This window comes from Emydura macquarii, unplaced genomic scaffold (assembly GCF_026122565.2).
Source record: "Emydura macquarii macquarii isolate MOO-44397 ecotype Brisbane River unplaced genomic scaffold, CSIRO-AGI_Emac_v2 contig_1253, whole genome shotgun sequence".
In the NCBI taxonomy this organism is placed as follows: Eukaryota; Metazoa; Chordata; order Testudines; family Chelidae; genus Emydura; species Emydura macquarii.
Window position 1 is genome coordinate 99,140,895 of NW_027131390.1, and position 19,603 is coordinate 99,160,497.

The following is a 19,603-nucleotide window of genomic DNA, read 5'->3' on the forward strand; positions in this document are numbered from 1 at the left end:
GGATTTGGTGGTTCTTATGATATTGTTCACGCATCCAGGGATAGTTATGATCTGCGCATTTTATTAATTGAAACATAAATAAGTAAAGCTGTTCTGTGCATCTGGCGTTTGGTTCGTATTCTAGGAACAGCAAATCTGTGACTCATTGCACCACAGGTTCACGCCACGGAGAAGTTTTCTTGAAGATTCCTAGCTCAGATGTCTGATTGCTTATCTCTAGCTGATGAGAGGACAAGATGTTTGATTAGCAGCAGTTAATATTGTTGCCCCTTTTCGACCTGAGAGGCTAGTCAAATGTTGGGGCCCTTGGGATGCTCCAGTTGGAAGTAGAAACTGATGGATTCTGGTGTTTTTCCCGATACAATCTTGTTTAGCCACAAGGAAAGCACAAACTCCTTCTCCTCTGAACACAGGAGGAACCAGAACCAAGAGGAGCAGTCTCCTAGCTCACAGACCCAAGCCTCTGTATCCAACAGACCCAAAAGCCCTCTCTATCTCTCCACCCCGTCAGGGTCACACTGCACTCAGAGACTAGACTGCTGCTTGGCTCTGGCTTTCTCGCCCCTTGCCTCTGCCTCTCTCTCTGCTATTGTCTCTTCTCAGTTTCCATATGTTCTCTCATACAGCTGGTCACAATACCCAATGGAACCTCCCACCCACCTAGTGCTTGTTTCTGGGCAGATTCTATTTTCTAGGTTTTAGGTGTGTGGCCCCTGAATGTTCCTTTCAACTATCTTAAATGAAAGGCATCTTCACACATCAGTTTGCAAAAGGTTGTAATTCAACCCATAACAAGGTGTCGTCCAGCTCATAACAGTACAAACAATGGCTCAGTGCTGGGGGCTCTCTGTTCAGTCTGTGCGAAATCACTGCTGCGATCGCTGAGTGATTGCTGATCTCTTCTTTTAAATACACAACTGTGAGTGTGTTGTATTTTGTGTATTTTTATGAGATTTACAAGGAAAAAAACATCTGATCTTTGAGCTTGTGAGCCAAAGAGGAGGGGAGAGCTTATACCTGTGGAATTATAACATGGATACAAGTCCTTCTTGCAGCAGTAAACCATATCTGTGTATTCTCTACCACGTGGAAAAAGAACAGCACCCAACTGACTATATTACCAGTCTGTTGAGCAGAGGGTTTCCAGCAAGAACTCAGTTTACTATCTGAAGTGTGATGCATTCCATGAAACTTACAAGCACAGGAATGTCCCTCAGTAGTTTTTCCCTAGTGAACATGCATGTGTATGGATTTTATATGTGGTAACTCACAGTGGGGCTGGGATTTGCAAAATAATCAGAAGCAATTGGCATTTCTAAAGAACCAATCACGTGCTGAATGTGGGTAAGTTTATTAATGTCATAATGCTCAAACTTGTATTAGGCACCTCACAGTACAAGTAAAAAGTCCTGGTCTCGGCCTAGACACCCTACAAGCTAATATCAGATCATTGGAGAAAAGTAACTCAGACCAGTTGCTACTATGGCCATCTGAGCCCAACACACATGGTATGCTGAAGAGAAATGTATTTTTGCCAAGAAATAAAGCCTGGGTGATAGCAATAGCCATGTGCAACAGGCGGGCAGGAGCTATCACTGTCTCATCTACTCTAGAGATATGGGGTAAAATCCTGACCATATTGAATCACATTCCTATTAACTCAAGTAGGTTCAGGATTTCATGGATGTCAACATCATCAGCCATGTCCATTCTCAGGACACGCCCACTTGCTCTTCTCCATCTCTTGTTGTACTCTTCCAGGGCAGAAACATCACTCAGAGGGCCATATTCAACTCTTCAATTACCTTAGTAGGTTCCTGACCAGTTTTGTTTTTCTGGATAGTATCACAGGAAGGCTTCTAATTTTTTTTCCATTTTGTTGCAGACCCAGTGATTCTAAGCTAAGCTATCACATTTCTGCAGCAGGAGAGTCTGGCAAGATCCCTCCAATAATTAAGGCTTAGAAGGAAAAGCAACTGAGCTGCACAAACTGTGAGATTCTGCACTGGCTGATGCCCTGTGGAACCCCACTGGAGTCAGTGGGATTGTATGGAGAATAAATCAGCACAACATTTGGGCTGCTGCACCATACAGGACAATTCTGATATCTTGACAGCCCATCTGCATTTTGTTCTAACTTGACTATGACCCATGAAAAAAGGTGGCCACTTAAAAATCTAGTGGAAAAGAAAGATGCCTGACAAAGGCTTTGAGCTCCTGGGGTGGCAGGAATTAAAGATGTGCCAGGTATTAGATTATTATTTACTTTCATGAAAGTCTTGTGCTAGCTAATCTCTTTGGAAAGGTCAGTTTTGAATTTTGAAACACGCTTTCTAAGTTCTGTTACAGCACAGCCGCAAAAAGGAGACGGAGCATTTTCCTGACAATCCACATCTTCCCTTTCGCTTCCCCACCCTGTCCTTCCCCCTCAGCCTGCCTACAAAGTGGAGTGCAAGTGTCCTTGACTGTAGAAGCAAACTGCAGCGTGTTTTGGTCAGACAGAGCTAAGCAAGATTAAGTTAAACCCAAATGCAGTGCTTAGAAGTGTGCCTGGAAGCATGCCCATAACTGATAACCCTGAGTAGGAAAAAAGGTTCCAAGTGTGTCAGAGGACCAGGCGTGATAAAAGGGGATATATGTGCAAAAGTGCAAAGCTTTATATGCTTACTCAAGAGGGAAATTGAATATTGATGAGTATAGTTTTAATGATGCTATTTGTTTTTTCGGAAATATTTATATTTTGGGGAAATGACAACATGCTCTCTTTTTTTACTCTGCTGAGCCTCCATCCTGAATGGGCGTGAAATTCAACATTCAGGTCTCTCTGAATCTCTGCACTGATAGGATATTTGAGTCCAGACTTTTGTTTCAGCTCATTACATAGGTGGGGGTCAGCCAAGAAGTTTGTGGTGCTGATGCAGTTCTAAATCCCAGAGCTCAGAGATGTTTAGATCAGGGTTTTGGTTCAGACCCATCTGTGTCCCTAATATGGTTCTTTTGTATTTGTGACTATCAGTATTCTTTGTAGCTAAGTGGCTAAAAGAGCAAAATTTTGGCAGTTGTTTTTCTTGAAAACAAACAAATCTTGTGTATGTTTGGTTTTCCCCTGAAAATTACATAAGACAGGGCCAGAGCCCACGCATAATCTTTTCAGGCCCAGTACAAACTTGTAACACAGGCCCCCTCCCACACACATATCACAATCCCTCATCCCATACATACAATCTCTTGAGCCATGAACATTTTTTTCCTCATGGTAATGGGGGTTGCAGCCTGGGTCGGGCCCCCAGGGCCTCCAGGCCCCTGTAAAATGTACCCTTTTCCCCCCCATGTGGAGGCCCTGGATAGGGCAATAGGCACTGTCAGAGTTTAAACATATGAATCACAAATAAGCCACAACATATGTAGTAGAACAGAATGTAGCTATATTGGAAATAGATTCTTATTGATTTCAACCCAATATGCTGAATGAACAGTGTCAAACAAATTTTAATGCCTGTGGACATTGTCTTGCAATTTTGTTTTGAACCCAGTCACTTTGATCACTGCATATATTTAGTGACTCACTACAACTCTGACACTCCGTATATTAAGGGCAAATTAAGTTTAGAGTTGCTAGAGTTATGGTTTCCCTTTCCCTCAGATAACAGAATGCACCCATGGTTTCAGAAAGTAACCTTTGGATGTGCAAACCTCTGTTTCACTCCAATCATCACCCAACTTGGATATGTGTACTACTGTTTTCTACTGATCAGACTAAATATTGGACCTTCTCAAGTGTTAGCAGCTCTCTCTAGTGGCTGAATTAGTGGCTGTGCTTCACTTAACATACAGAGGCTCATGCTTTTACAGTCTAAAATCAGCATGAGTAGGGCTGGCTGGGAAATAGATTTCCTATCCCATGAGAATACTCAACATTTCGAAAGGATGAAACATTGAACATTTTTTGCAAACTGAAAATCCTAAAAAAATATCATTTGAAACATTTAGTTTTGAAAATGTCAAACATTTTGTTCCAATTTCAACCTTTTTTCTTTTCCTTTTTTTTTTTTTAAATTAGGTATAAAATAAGTTAAATTTTGAAATGAAAAGTCATTTCAAAATGAAAAACCAAAAGACATTCTTCATCCCTGTCTGAGCCTTAAGGATCACTACAATAAAAAGAGAATAGTTAGTTTTATTTTAGTTTTTTGTCAATTTCATTTTCAAGTTCCCCTGCATTAGTACAATTATTAAAATATTCAAGCTGCAAACACGTCAAAATTATGGTAACTGGCCTGTAAAAAAACATGGAAACATTTTTTTCTTGATTTAGGTTTTCTAAAAACAAAATCTAACCCGAAAGTGTCGATTTAAAAAAAAAAAAAATCACAACTTTATTTTACCTTTTTTCCCAGTAAGCATTTGGAAGAATTCTGGACAATGAGCATTGACAGTTTGTCCAAGTGAAGAAGAAGGCCAGCAGCTCATGTTATCCCACATTCCAGCACATCTGCCTAAGATGTAAGAACAAAGACATTATAGAACGTATTCCCTGGACAATTTCATCTTCGGAGAATAAAAGCATTCAGTACTCTTAAAAGCAAGTTTGAAGGAGCTTTAATGGAGCCTGCTCCTGCTCCCATTGAAGACAATGATGGCGGGATCAAAGCGTAAATTCTGTTAATTTTATAGCTATGGGTAGTCCCCTTAATTCCTTTGGATCGCTTCATGAAGGTGAGGAAGATCTGGGGCCTGATTCAAAAGCGGAGAAGTCAATGGGAGTCTTTCCACTGACTTTAATGGGATTTGGATCATGCCCTTTGCCCGTAGTCCTCTACCACAAGAACTGTTGAATGAATTTGGAAAGATGAAAGAAAACTAGATCTGAATTTTTTGAGTCACCTCAGCCTTTCTAAAACTGCCATTTGGAAACTATTTAGTCTTTTACTTACATATCACAATTCATTTGGATACATACAAAAATGCACAACCTGATTAACATGTTAAACAGCTACAAAATTATACAGAAAGAGAAGGAAGGTGCTGTACTGATGCCATACTTGTCCAAATGTAAATACTGATTACCACTTCAATACCTTCTTCATTACAGCTGAGATTGTGTTAGAGTGAATAATGTTAATGTGCAACTTTCCGGGCTCAGCTGCGGTCTCGATTGCTTTCCTGCTGTAAGAGATCAAAACTTAATTTAGCTATTCTAGAAAAGCAATTACTGTGATTATAAAGGAAAAGAATTACACCTGCTAGTCACAAATCAAGGAGGGAAAAAGGTAATTATTTCCTCCCAAGTACGAGTAAAACCTGACAGGGGTGCTGACTAATGACAACATTATTTCTTGTACAAGCTATGCCTTTGACTGCACTGTTTGAACCTACTTTCCCACCAGTTATTTCAATTTAAGTCCCCACCTTTGAACCATTATTGAATTTGAAATCCCACTGCAATGTGTTTAGTGATGTGACTGTTGTGACTCTTTTTCTCTGTACTACATCTTTAAATCACTAAGGCCTCTGCAATGACTGGCAGACATTTTGAGTGGAGACCGTTAGCACAGAAGACACACACCCTTTGCTCTCTCTCTCTCTTGTATGAAGACTTTACTTTTGTTCTTTCTTGTTTTGTTGTTCTCTTCATTTAAGCACAAGCCATTCAAATTGAAATGACCTGTTTTGCTACGTGTGCATGGAAAAAGGTTACACTCGCTTTCACTCAGTTATATTCATTTTAGCAACCCTTCCCCCTCCCACCACCAACCTTTTCTAACAGACCAAGAAAAAAGCCAGCTGGCGCCATGCTGCATTTGCAAGATAAGGGCTCCATCCTGCAAGCTGCTGGACACCTTGTAGAATGTGTTGAATAGGACTCACTAGAAAACACAAATTACATTTTGTGAAAAATGTTGTGGTTTCCAACTTTGTTTTTGTTGCGATGCAGAATGAAAATGAGAACTTTCAAAAAAATGTGAGAGAGAGAAAAGTGCTTGGCACTTTCTACACAGTGTTTAGTACCTCACATGATCAGCCTCTATCAGCCCAACATACATTTCTAAATTCCAGAAATGGTTCCATCATTTTTCAATTGATTCCTTCCTGTATGAGTATCATGTTTAGAAAAAAGTAGCTTACTCACAGCCAATAGCTTTCAGCTCTGATTAATGCCTCCACACTTGACCTGTCAACTGTTTATTTCTAAGCAATATAATGTAACTACTGCAGTTCACTCAAACCATACATTAACCCCAATGATGTTTATGTTGAGATCTGCTGTGCTGACTGGCTTTATAAGCTCTGTGTTAACAGAGCTGGTATAAAATCTGAAAAACAGACTGTTCTGCCAACTCCTTCATTTCACAGAGTACCATATCAATTTAAACACTAGCAAGTTTGTAATATTGGGAGATGGTTTTCTCCAGGGATGATAGGGGGACAGAACAAACAAGTTTGCAGCTACTTTTGGCCTTGGACATATAAGGTCAGATTTGCATGCGGCACAAAGCTAGTGGAATCTAGATGTAGCTGGCTTGCTGAGAAGTGCTTCGGAGAGGAGGTATCTCTCAGCTGCTGTAAAGCCGGCATACTGGCTCGTGTGCCAATTACCCATCCACCTCTGCTCTAGTGTAGGGGGCATGTCAGAGTGAGGGCAGAGCACAGCTCCATTCTGCTGATTCTCAGCTGGTGGATAGTTTCTAAGGGACAATAGTCAGCTGATGTAAATTAGGGCAGCCCCTAAACTGCTCTGAATTATGCCAGAGTGAATAAAGATCCCAGTTCCCTAATAATCTCCCTCTCCAGTCACTCCCTTGCACCAAACAGATTCCAGGCAAGAAAGAAGGTCCCCCCTATAAACTAGAGTATAAGTAAAGAGTGTTACAGTAAAGGATATACTGACATTGGAGGTGTAATTTCCAGCTTGGGGACATACAGGTGCTAGCTTTGATCTAGCTAGTGTGCTAAAAATAGAAGAGTAGCTGTGGTAGCGCAGGCAACAGGCTGTGTTAGACGCCCCGAGTACGACTCCACCTGGGAACATTGCCCCTCACTGCCAGCACCTCTGTGGCTGTACTTCTATTTTGAGCAAGCTAGTTCCATCAAAGCCAGCACATGTATGTCCCACCTGTGCTGGAAGTAACCCCGAGCTCCAGTGTAGACACACCCCTTTGGTACTTGAGTGTAACACTCCTCTCTTAAACCATGGGTGTTTTCAGGTCGGTGGGAAAATCCAAAGGGCTCCTTTTATTTCCACAGTAAACTACAGTACACAGCCTTTGGCTTAGATGTTTCGTGCCTGATGCTCACACTGCCCTAACATCACAGACATCCGCAATGTGCAGAACACCATTAACTAATCCTGTTTGTTTGGGCTTTTTAAATGGATGTTAGTCATCATCAGAAGGAGAATATGCCACCTTCTCCTCCCAGCCCCCACTCCATGTCCAGCTGCTCCCTCATTCACCAGGTAGAGCTTTTTCAGAAGGGTCTGGGCAGTGGCGTAGCTATGGGAGGGCCTGCTTTCAAAGCAGGCTGACCCAATCAGATTTTAAGCAATTCATCCCGCATCTTTATCTGCCTCTGTTTCGCTTGTGACACTAGGCTTGTGCCCACCCATCTCAACAGGCCTTGCCAAAAAATCAGTTCTGGCTACACCTCTGTTCTGAGGCAGGTATGCCAGAGCAGGGGAGGGAATGGGGAAGCAACACCCTGCATAGCTGCCTTCCTCTTTCCTGCATGCCTACTCCTATCATGTCCACAGGATGCCCAGAGGTTGGCTCCTCTCTGCAACAAACTGAGGGCCACTGCATGCATGTTTCTCCGCATAGGTGCAAGCGTAAAAGCATGCAGATGACAAAAGCCTGGAGCCACTAGTGCTGACAGGTTCCCACAACTTCAGCCATTGCTGGATGTAATTTAAATTAATCTCATTGATATTAGAAACCAAAACCCACAGCTCTATTTACATAAGACACCAGCTTAACAACAAATCAACATTAACACACAAGCAGGAGGCAGAACATAAGAATTATCATACTGGATCAGACCAATGGTCCATCTAACTCAGTATCCTGTCCTCCAACAGTGGCCAATGCCAGGTGTTTCAGAGGGAATGAATAGAACAGGTAATCATCAAGTGATCCAGCCTGTTGGCCATTCCCAGCCTCTGGCAAACTGCAATCCCCGCCTGTCCTGGCTAATACCATTGATGGACCTATCCTCCATGAACTTATCTAGTTCTTTTTTGAGCCCCATTATAGTGTTGGCCTTCACAACATCCTCTGGAGTTCCACAGGTTGACTGTGCGTTGTGGGAAGAAATACTTCCTGTTGTTCATTTTAAACCTGCTGCCTATTAATTTCATTTGGTGCCCCTAGTTTTTGTGTTATGAGAAGGAATAAATAACATTTCCTTATTTACTTTCTCCACACCAGTCATGATTTTCCTCAGCCATGAAGACCGATGCAAAGCATTCATTTAGTTTTTCTGCAATAGCCTTATCTTCCTTGAGTGCTCCATTAGCATCTCGATCATCCAGTGGTCCCACTGGTTGTTTAGCAGGCTTCCTGCTTCTGATGTACTTTAAAAAAAATTTTGCTGTTACTTTTTGAATCTTTGGCTAGCTGTTCTTCAAATTCTTTTTGGCCTTTCTAATTATATTTTTACACTTTACTTGCCAGAGTTAATGCTCCTTTCTATTTTCTTCAATAAGATTTAACTTCCACTTTTTAAAGGAAGCCTCCAACTGCTTTTTTTACTTTGTTGTTTAGCCCCAGTGGCACTTTTTTGGTCCTTTTACTATGTTTTTTAATTTGGGGTATACATTTAAATTCAGCCTCTGTTATGGTGTCCATGCAGCTTGCAGGGATTTCACTTTTGGCGCTGTAGCTTTTCATTTCTGTTTAACTAACTTATTCATTTTTGTGTAATTCCCCTTTCTGAAATTAAATGCTACACTGGTAGGCTGCTTTAGTATCCCCTCCTTCTGCACAGAGATGTTAAATTGTATTATGTTATGGTCACTATTACCAAGCGGTTCAGCTAGATTCACTTCTTGGACCGGATCCTGTGCTCCACTTAGGACTAAATCAAGAATTGCCTGTTCTCCTGTGGATTCCAGAACTAGCTGCTCCAAAAAGTAGTCATTTACAGTAACAAGAAACTTTATCTCTGCATCCCATCCTGAGGTGACATGTATCCAGTCGATATGGGGATAGTTGAAATCCCCCATTATTACTGAGTTTTTTATTTTTATAGCCTCTCCAATCTCCCTGAACAGTTCACAATCACTATCACCATCCTGGCCAGGTGTTCGGTAGTATATCCCTACTGCTATATTCTTATTATTCAAGCATGGAATTACTATCCATAGAGATTTTATGGTACAGTTGGTTCATTTAAGATTTTTATTTCATTTGATTCTATGGTTCATATAGTGCCACTCCCCTACCAGTACTGCTCTTTAGTTCAATCATTGATCTGAAGTCATTGCCCAGGAAGAGTTGCCCAGCCTCCCACACTCACTTGCCTGTGTTTTCACTGCCACTCTACAAGGGTGACTGATAAATCCTATCAGAGTCTATTGATTTACAGGAACTGAGCTGCTTTATTCTGACCTCCATTTAAAAAGTTGCACTGAGGATTGAATGTGGCCCTTTGTTTTTAACTGGTTTCCTCACAGTTGTTTTTCCAGTAGCAAATCCCATGTGATGATTTCCAGTAACAACCAAAGACAGGTGAAGGAGGCAGTTTTCAGATCTGGACCCAGGGTTGGTTTAGACTAGATTTTGGGATTCGAGTTGGAGACTAAATCAGGATGATGGTTTGGATTTAATTGGACTGAAATCTCGCAAGGTATACTCAGAATCTTTGGGTCCCAAATGGCAGGAGTCTCATGAGATCTGTTCACCATGCAAGATTTCCACAGTCTTGGGACAAATGAGAGGCAAGTTCTCAACACCACTAGAAATCAGGCCCTTGGCATCTCACTCACTGGGACAACAAAGGGGGAGGCAACCCACATTAGCAGTGCTTCTGAACATGCAGGTGTAAACATCTGTGGGGCTCCATTTCCTTAGCAGTTAAATGGCAAATGTGATCAGTTAAATACTAAACAAGTGACCTAATATTCAACTACAGGGACTGTTTTAGGCAGGAAAGGACGCCTATTGTGCTTCGATGAGACACACCATGAGGGCTCTGGAAAAATATATTGTGCTATAAAATAAAAGTCCTCCAGGAAGTGCACAGATGCCACACTTCTTGCACACCCTTTACGCAGCCGTTTGGTTTTCCTGTGAGGCACTGCATGGTGGGTAAAAGAAGCAACAATGTAGCCCAGTGCAGGCATGGTCGCAGGCTGCAACTGGAGAGTAGAAGGGAGTTTTGTTACCCTATTTCTGTACACAGTTTCCTTCCTAACGAAGAGTTTCTCTTAAGACCCATCTGCTTGTCAGTAAGATACCACTCGGACAAACCACAATAAGGTCCTGGGTAACCTTGATACAGCAGGGCTGGGGCTATGATCAGATGTGTTGTAGGCAGCTGTTCACATCTGCCAAGATGACAATCCTGCAAACAGATCTCTGCAGTACTGTACTTCATCCTCGGGCTTCGCTGGGTCTTCGCTCATCCTAGTCTGCTGAGAATTCAAGCTGCCTTCCCTGGACCGAAGGACATTATAATAAAATGAGGGGGGGTGGAACTACACACCCACACAAGCGGGCCAAGGAAACTGCACCTTCAGGCCTGCTCGTAGCAACAGACCAGGTCACTGTGACACAAATCTCTGCCAGCTCTAGCCTGAATTGTGGCAACGCCCTTTGCATAGATCTGACTGGGAAAGTTATACAGAAGCTTCAATTCATCCAGCACACTGCAGCACAGCTCCTGACAGGGACGTCTCAGGGGGAGCATGTCACACTGACCCCCATGTTCTGCATAGTCTCTCCACTAAATTCTGTACTGGATTTAAGGTCCTCTTCTACCAGGCCTCCAGTGGGCAAAGGCCATAGTACCTCCAGGGCCCCTCGCTCTGCACAACTATCCAACAACATTTCAGTGCACTAGAAAATTCACATGACACAGGTCTATCTCTCAAGGAGGAGGCTGTGTACACACAAACCCAGACCCATACACATGTTTGTTCCCTGCACCAAGCACGTTCCATAAGATATTCTCCCTTGTATAGGAGGGTGGAGTTAACACAGCTTGCAGACAAGCATAAATTATTACTTTAAATTACTTTTCTAGACACTTCTAGAACAGGGGTGGAAGCATTACAAATGGTCTGACAGGAAGGCTGGCTGAATGATGCATGAACTAGAACTAGAAGATACGCCAAAACCAAAGAACTTTCATATGATCACAATTTTTTTCTGGACTGAAAATGCTGTTCACATGAAGAGAGGTTATATTGAGTAGGAAGCAATGGGGGTCTCTTAACCACATAGAATTCTCCCCCACTCCCCATGTACACAGCTTTTTGAAGGTAAAATTTACATTGTACTTATTTGGCCAACTCTTGAAAGATGATGAAGTCAATGAGAATTGCAGGTACTCTGCATTTTTCAAGATTTGGTGCATTCAGGTTGTTTCTTTTGTTTCTGTCCAGAATGTATTGAGTATTGTGACTACCACAGTCAGTAAGAATGATTAAATCTGGTAGCTGGGACCTATCTTTGGACTTAGCATGTGGAATTTTGTAATACTTGGTTATACTCATATTAAGGGCAAAAATCTGCTCTGAGAGCCACACAACAGACCTTGACTGATATTCTACTCTCCCCATGGGTCAGAGCTTCCATAGATTTTCTATGAGAGTTTTATGCCTATAGAGAGGAACAATATCAGATCTCACATCCACGGTGATGGTCTGAGGGCAGAATTTTCCCCAAGATCCACTGTTTACCTGAACTCATGAACTGGTCATTTTCAGATGTTCTGTTCTTTCCTTCCTGGGACAGAGTCTCAGCACAGAGTTCTTCTTCCTTCCTCAGGACACTCAGCAAGTCACATACTGGTGGGATGGCTTTGATCTGCACATTTGGAAAAGCAGTTGAGTTGTTTTGCTTTTCTCATGAAACATTTGCCACCCACAAAACTCTCCTTACACTAACACTTTCTACACTGCCCCATCATCTGATTGTGAGCAACATTTCCTTGAAACATAGCATAAAAAAATAAACTTTTTATTCAATTTCATAGGAGCACTTAATGCTTTACAGTGGGCCTGCTCCTGCGTCCTGACATCAGTGTGATCAAGTTTGGTCCTGTTTTTCCTCTAAATACTGTATCATGAACCAAATTGTCTTCTGCTACACTGCAAAAACATCAGTGGGACTATTGGGTTGTACTGGTACAACTGAGTGCTGATTTCAGCCCTACAGAATACTACATTACAGAATGGTTGGTCATTCTCTGGGCCTGCCTTTCACTTGCAAAACTGGGCCAAATTCTATTGGTTGTACACATACAATCCCATCAAACAACACTGTGCTCATTCATTCAGAAATCTTGCTGCAAATCAGCATGGCTGCAGGTGGAGACGCGAAAGCAGAATTGCTGCTGAGAGTTTTGTGTACAATTCATGACAGTGTCCCTTTACTAATCATGTAAGTTGCTGGGCACTTTCAGATTTGACTGAAGTGTCAGTCAGCGCTGACAACCTTGGAGGAGAGGATAAGTACCTTGTACAATAGGACCCATAATGATTTCTAGTGCTGAGTCTGTTTGAAAGAACAGGAGTGAAATCCTGGTCCCATTCATGTCAACAGCTAAAATCCCGTTGACTTTAATGGAACCAGGATTTTACCCCAAGAATATTTTCTTGATATTTTCTTCTTGAACAGAGTTTGCTCTTTTTAGAAGTGGATCATCTCTCATCCAGTTGGTCTATTCTATTCAGTATTTCCTCCTTTTCCCTTTCCATTGTGCATCCTGCCATAATACAATGAAAGGTCACACATTCATGTATGATAAAAAGAACTTTTTGGAATCACACAAGCAGAGAATAGTCACCTAAGAGGAAAATAACTATTCATGAAATCAGGGTTTATAAACCATTAGATTTATAACAAAAGTCTTCCAGAAAGAGGCATGCTTGTTGGATTTAAATGTGTAAAGAAATCTAATTATAGTTGTTATTCTCTGATGTTAATTATAGATTGGATTCAATCATTTCTGAATTTCATTAGGTGCCTTTTTAATAAATGTATTTTTATATTTGAATCAATGACATTATTAAAGAAATTTAGTACATTTCCAGGACTCAGCAATACAACCACAGCAGTCCTGGTTAAGATATATTTGTGCAATAGTGTTTCAATTCAATGCAAAACATTAATTAAAAATAGGAAAATCAGTAGCAATATCAAGATCTGTTAAAGCAAATAGTGAAAATGTCCTAGAATCCTCTATCGTAGATATTAGCTATTTGAGGCACTGCTTAGCCGAAACCAAAAATAAATATTAGTGACCTGGTTAATAATATTTGCAGAAACAGTACCATTTTTTTTCTTACAATACCATATATCATCTCTGGGTGTCATTTCCTTAAGGTCCCCAAAAAGGTATTTTATAACATTTTAAAAACTGTTTCTTTTTCTGAATTTATATTACATATTATTTTTCTGTCCCTTAGAATGTTTTTGTCTGCTTTAAACATATGTGTCTATTTGGCAACTTATTAGGTATCTGGTTTGCCACAGTAATTATTCCCTAAACAGCATATGTTGTGCATATAAAATTTAATTTCTTTAAATGACTGTGTTTTAGGGCCAAATCATACTCGTCTTATTGTCATTGACTTCAGTATTGGTAGCCAGAATTGGCATTCAATCAGATAATTAACTTCTGAGTTAGAAACTTTGTTTCCAACTAAAAAGAGGCTCATACTGGGCTTGATCCTTCATTCTTTTATGTCAGTGGAACCTGGAGTATGCAAGGAATGAAGAATACGGGCCCATTGTGGGTCCAGTTCTGCCATGCGCTGAAGACTTTCTGCAATGTCCTGAGCACCATTAGTGCAGTGACCAGAGATCCATACAATTCATTTGTCTAGGGTCTACAATACACAAGTTCCAAGGAAACAGCCGGATCCCGCATTCCTTCTACCCCAGTGACTTTGAGCCCATTCAGTTTTCAATTCCTTGTACATTGCCGCTTTTCATGTTTAAAAAACACTTAGTGCAGTGTGCAGCAAACCAGCTAGTGTTTACTGAGGAAAATCAACATTTGATTCCAGAATGTCTCTGTTGCTCTCCTAACTGCCTTGATTTAAACAATGACTCCTTCCTTGTGTGTACGCTGTTCCTGTTTGGGGCTAGGGAGGGGGGTCCCAAAATTTTCTACACATTCTAAGTTTTAATTTCCCCAAAAAATGTTAGTTGCTCTAGTTATATAGAAAATGTTCCAGATATAACCAGCTACAATAATTAGGTGTGCTGAATTTACAGAACTCTGCAATTCATGACATTTTCAATAACAATCAACTATCCTTTTTCATACATTTTTAAACCTGTGAAACTCTCAGTTCTATACATAAGGAATGTAAATAGCAGCGCTGGCGTTATACAGCACATTGAAGTTAAAAAGATCGGCATGTTATTATGTTGTATGACACTTGAGGTTTTGGTTTTTGTATTTGAGGGGGAATGAAAGAGAGCAAAGGGTTCTTGGATACGAGGCACAAAATGGTTAGAGAGGTAGAAGGGAGCAGTTGGAATCACAGAAGAAAGCGGGTGCTTTTGGAGTCCTAACTAAAACAAAAATCTAGAGAACCCTTTTGCTAGAACCTAAGAACCAGAAAACAAAAATAACGAGAAACTGGCTCTACATGAAAATTATGTTCACTATTTTTACTGTGGAAGCTGATTGAAAGGCGAAAAAGTCAGCAACCTGTATTCATCATGGAAGCAGAATACCTAGATGCAGTTTAACCTATTATCCAGCCACTATGGGCCAAATTCCTGGCTGGTGTAAATAATCTGTTGCATTGACTGTGATAAAACTGTGCTCATCTGCACCAGCAGGGAATTTGGCCCGATACCTACTTCACTCACCCACGCTGGGTGTATTCAAGTATTGATTTTACACTCGTTTCAAAAACTGGTGTAAACTGACCAGTTTGGTGTGATTGTGCCCCAGTTTAGCTATCCTTTGTAATTAGTTGATGGTGAGACACAGGGGTACTGGAGGGTGAATAATGGGGTAAAAACCCAATATCTTTAGGAATCTTACGCTAGGAAACCAAAATATATTTTGTAAAGCATGTCAGAATATTACAGTCTTTCAATTTTAAACAAGTCAGAGGTTGTAGTATTGAATACATTTTTTTTATGTGTGTTTCCCTTTAAGATTAAGGCCCTGATTCTCAGCAGATGCAAATCAGCATAGCTCCAGCCAAGTTCATTTGGCTCTTTATATACGATTGCCTTGTATAAAATTACTCTTTCACCCACAGATCTTCAGATGCACTATAAAAGTGAGTAAGTATTAGCCTCCCCATTGTGAGATGGGGAAAATGAGGCACAGAACACCGACATATCTTGCCAGGGTCACACAGTGAGTCAAGCAGCACAGCCAGGAATAGAACCAGGACTCCTACCTCCCCGTCTGGTGTTCTCTCCATTAGAATATTCTGCCCCATGCAACACGTGTGTATTTATTTATGCCACATGTGATTCCAGGAGATATAAAATAAACAGCTACAAAAAACTTACCATTAGAGTTGAAAACCAGCAAAGAATCACCAGGATACTCCACATGTTCAGTTGCTGTCTGTTTCCTTCATCCCTTTGCACGGGAGACTTGTGCTCTCCACTGTGACTTTCTCAATCCCGTCAGTTTCTTTCACTTAGTTCATCTTCCTCCTGGTCTCCTGGCTGGAATGAGCTTTTATCATCCTGAGCCAATGCTCCTCTCCTACTGCTGAACCCTTGAAGTGACAGAAGCATCAGAAGTGACAGCAGCCCCCCAAACTCTCCTTCTCTGCAGCAGTATGCTGTCCCAAGAATAACAAGCACCTCTGTTGAGCATGTTCCTAATACCATCCTCTTCCCCTCTCTGCTATTATTCACTGTTATCGCTGCATGTCAGCAAGGAATGATCATTCCTCATGTTCCCATTGATAAGGGAACAAGCAGGGCTCCTGTGTGAGATGCAAGTTTCACAATGGCACAGCTAATCTGTAAAGGGAAAACAGTTATCACCGTGGGGCTCGGAGATGTACACTGCCCAGAAATAAGTGCCCTTCTGGGAGACGGGGCTTGCAGAATGTGATTCAGGCTGCCCGAACCTCCTCTTCTGTGAACATGTGTTTCCGGAGCATGCAGATGGGGCAAGTGCAAGGAGAAATCAGTAGAGTGATAGAGTTTCTATAGAGAAACCAACCACTGTCACCTACCAAGCAGGTAGGGCTGCAGGCAGCAATGCACATTAAAATACATTTAAAGGCGACGACAAGTTTCAGGGGTGGGAGTGGAATATGATCTGTCATTCACACCCTCTACAGGGAGGAATCTAAATATTCCCTGGACTTCCTCAGCCATTGGAGCTCATAAAACCTCCAAGAGAACTGTTCTATTTTTTGTAATGGACAACAGATTTCAGGTCACCATCACTTACATACATCTGCTGTGCCTCTCGATGAAGTGTAGGTTTATCGACCCCTCTCATGCTCCCTGTAGTGTTCCTAGTTCTCTCAGCAATCCTGTTTCTCTGGCAGCAGAAAACTTTTCAATTTAGTGGCGTTTGCTTCCGAAGCAAACCATTTTTAAAGGGGACTGTGGGCTACAGGCTCGCCAAACCCAAGTGTTCAAAAATCTCGAGCTGCTGTGTCTATTCGAAGTCGTGAGTAGCAATCACACATCCAGCGAACCACACTTGTGCAACGAGTATTTGCAAGCCTCAAAGAACAGCAGAAACGCGTCAGTGCAATGAAACAACAGAAGTGTCTTGAAGCACTCTTCCCAATTCACCCTTTCCCGTAGCACCAGGACCCCCAGTTATATTGAAAAGAGAGGGTCATATGGGGCTGAACAGTCAAAAAGCCCAGATCCAGATCAACACCGGAGCTGAGAATATGGCCCATTATTAGTGTAGTCAGTGAAATACAAAAGCTGCATTAGTTTCATCGTGCGATGCTCCAGATATAGTATGTTGTTAAATGAACTTTGTATTATGGCTCTATAAGCAAGCTAAACAAGAGTGCACTTTGAACTATATTACTCACATTTTTAGATTCTTTACACATTAAGCTCCAACTAACTTCAGTCGCAAGTGCTTGCTAATAACACATTTCAGTTTTTTCAGTACTTCTATTAAAATTTCTCTAGTTGTCCTCCTTCCTATGAGTTGTAATCCTCACCATATTTAAATCCAGGATTAATTTGCCTCCTTTAGGACTTGACAGCCATGCAATACATCTTTTTAACCTGAAGTCTGGAATATGGATTTAAAGAATCACAGGCCAGAATCACCAATATAAACCTTCATCTGTCAAACCCTTACTTATAGTTCCAATACCATTGAACTCTGTGTGAACATTGCTCACATGATGAAAGGCTCTGTAGATTCAGACCAATACTTTGAGTAAGGTGATCAGATACTAGAGTGATGCGCATAGCATAAATACCTACATAGATAGTTTTACACTCAATTTTTAAATGGACTTTTTTGTTTGTCTTCATTAGGACTTTCTTTAATTTGGCCCTGTCAGCAAATTTCATCATTCTGGCTATTGATCCTCTCATTCAGCCTAGCTTTTTCACTGAGTGCCATCATTCCAAAGAAAACGTACACAGCACTTTTCGAAATGCACAGTACGTTCAGATCCAGGGTTTTGCAGCGCTAGGGAGGGAGATGTGTATGGAACCTGATTATAGTTTGGACCCCCAGGGTACGTCTACATTGCAATAAAAGACCTGCAGCATAGCCGCAGGTCAGCTGACTTGGGCTCATGGGGCTTGGGTTGCAGGCTATAAAACTGCATTGTAGACATTTGGGCTTAAGCTGAAGCCTGAGCTCTGGGACTGGAGTCTGAGAGCCCAGGCTCCAGCCTGTGCCTGAACATCTACACTGCAATTCTATAGCCCCGAGGTCTGCAAGCCTGAGTCACCTGATCCGGGCCGCTGCAGGTCTTTTATTATATTTTATTATATTTATTATCCCTAAATATGACTATGCAGATAGATAGATCAATAGATAGATGGAGAGATATATGCATGATGTCTTTGAGAGCCATCATGGGACTAAACCATTGTAATACCCTCTTTGCTATGATGTGTTTTCTTTTCCTAATCTGCTCCTTTTAAAAATTGCCTGAAGTGTTCTTCCCAGGTAAATGAAGACAGCACTGTACAAATCTCCTGTGTGCCAAAACAAGGTCAGTCTGAGCCCTTTGGGATTGAACCCTGGAACTGAAGATGTCTCTTTCAAACCAAAAATAGTGCCACAGAGAGAGCAAAGATTTCTGAAGATGACAGTTCTTCTCCTTCTTGTAGTCCCATCTCTCTCTCTCTCTCTGTCTGTCTGTCTTCAACAGAGTCATTCTGCAAGATCAAAGAACTTCAGCCAGCTACAGTGAGGGCACCATGGACTGAAGCTCATCCTCTCTGCTTGAAAAGCTGTTAGCTGGTGAATGTGAGTGCAGAATCTGGAAAAGCAACAGGCACCAACTCTGCACTTTACTGCCCTGATATTTGAAGTGATCAAATATTTGCTAAAGTCAGATGATTCTGTGCCTAGATCAGAGACAAAGTCATTGGCATCTGGGAGAGGAAACTGAGCTATTGGATAAAGTCTACAATTTGAGGTTTGGAAGAAATTCTGGCTATCTTAGGTGTTTATATGACCCCCTTTAATGTAATGTCTGAGCATCTTACAATCTTTCACTGTGAGGTAAGGAAGTACAGTTATCCCCATTTTGGGATGGGGAACTGAGGCACAGGGAGGCTAAGTGACTTGCCCAAGGTCACACAGGAAGGATGTGGTAGAGCATGTACTTGAAACCAGCTGTCTTAGGATAGTGCCTTAGCCCCTAGACCATCCTTTCTCTTCCTCACATCCTTCTAACCAAAAAAGGAATGTCACCTCCACTGATTAGAGTGATTTGATTGCCTCTTCTGACCTTCATGTAATATCAATTTGTGACAGATCATTCCAGTAGAAGAGCTCCCAAACCTACACATTTTTCTTCCACCGGTAGTATGTTGCGCCAAATTGATCTGTTTATTAAAAATCAATATCTAAATGTCTCTGTGGGCTTTAGAAAAAACTGTATTTCTGTGCCTACAGGTGTTACCTGCAAAATTCTGCCCTTGCATTTCAAACATAAAATTCTCTTCAGAGAAAAACATCTTGGGCAAACTTTTAAACTAATTGTTATCAATGTATTTTTTCTGATTCACACGGAATAATGTAATGTGCTGGTTAGTACAGTACATATGTATTCCACTGCCCTTCACTGGATAGAATCAGAACGTCTCAATTGTGTCTCATAGGCCATATACAAATAACAGCTAATGGAGATTCTCTTCAGTTTACATGAAAATGGTGACAACCATGAAGTCCTAGGAACCCTGCATTTGTTACAGTAGAGATAACATAAAAGTAA

The 19,603-nt window shown here is 41.4% G+C and overlaps 1 protein-coding gene across 1 annotated transcript in view; it reads right to left on the reverse strand.

Moving 5' to 3' along the window:
* SCTR (secretin receptor) overlaps positions 1–15,755 on the reverse strand; it is a 28,570-nt gene extending 12,815 nt beyond the window's left edge. The window contains exons 1-3 of the mRNA XM_067549920.1: positions 15,711–15,755; positions 11,900–12,026; positions 4,386–4,496 (exon numbers count right to left, since the gene is read on the reverse strand). Coding sequence (XP_067406021.1) covers positions 4,386–4,496; positions 11,900–12,026; positions 15,711–15,755 — 283 coding nt within the window. The remainder of the gene's footprint in view (positions 1–4,385; positions 4,497–11,899; positions 12,027–15,710) is intronic.
* Positions 15,756–19,603: the final 3,848 nt, after the last annotated feature.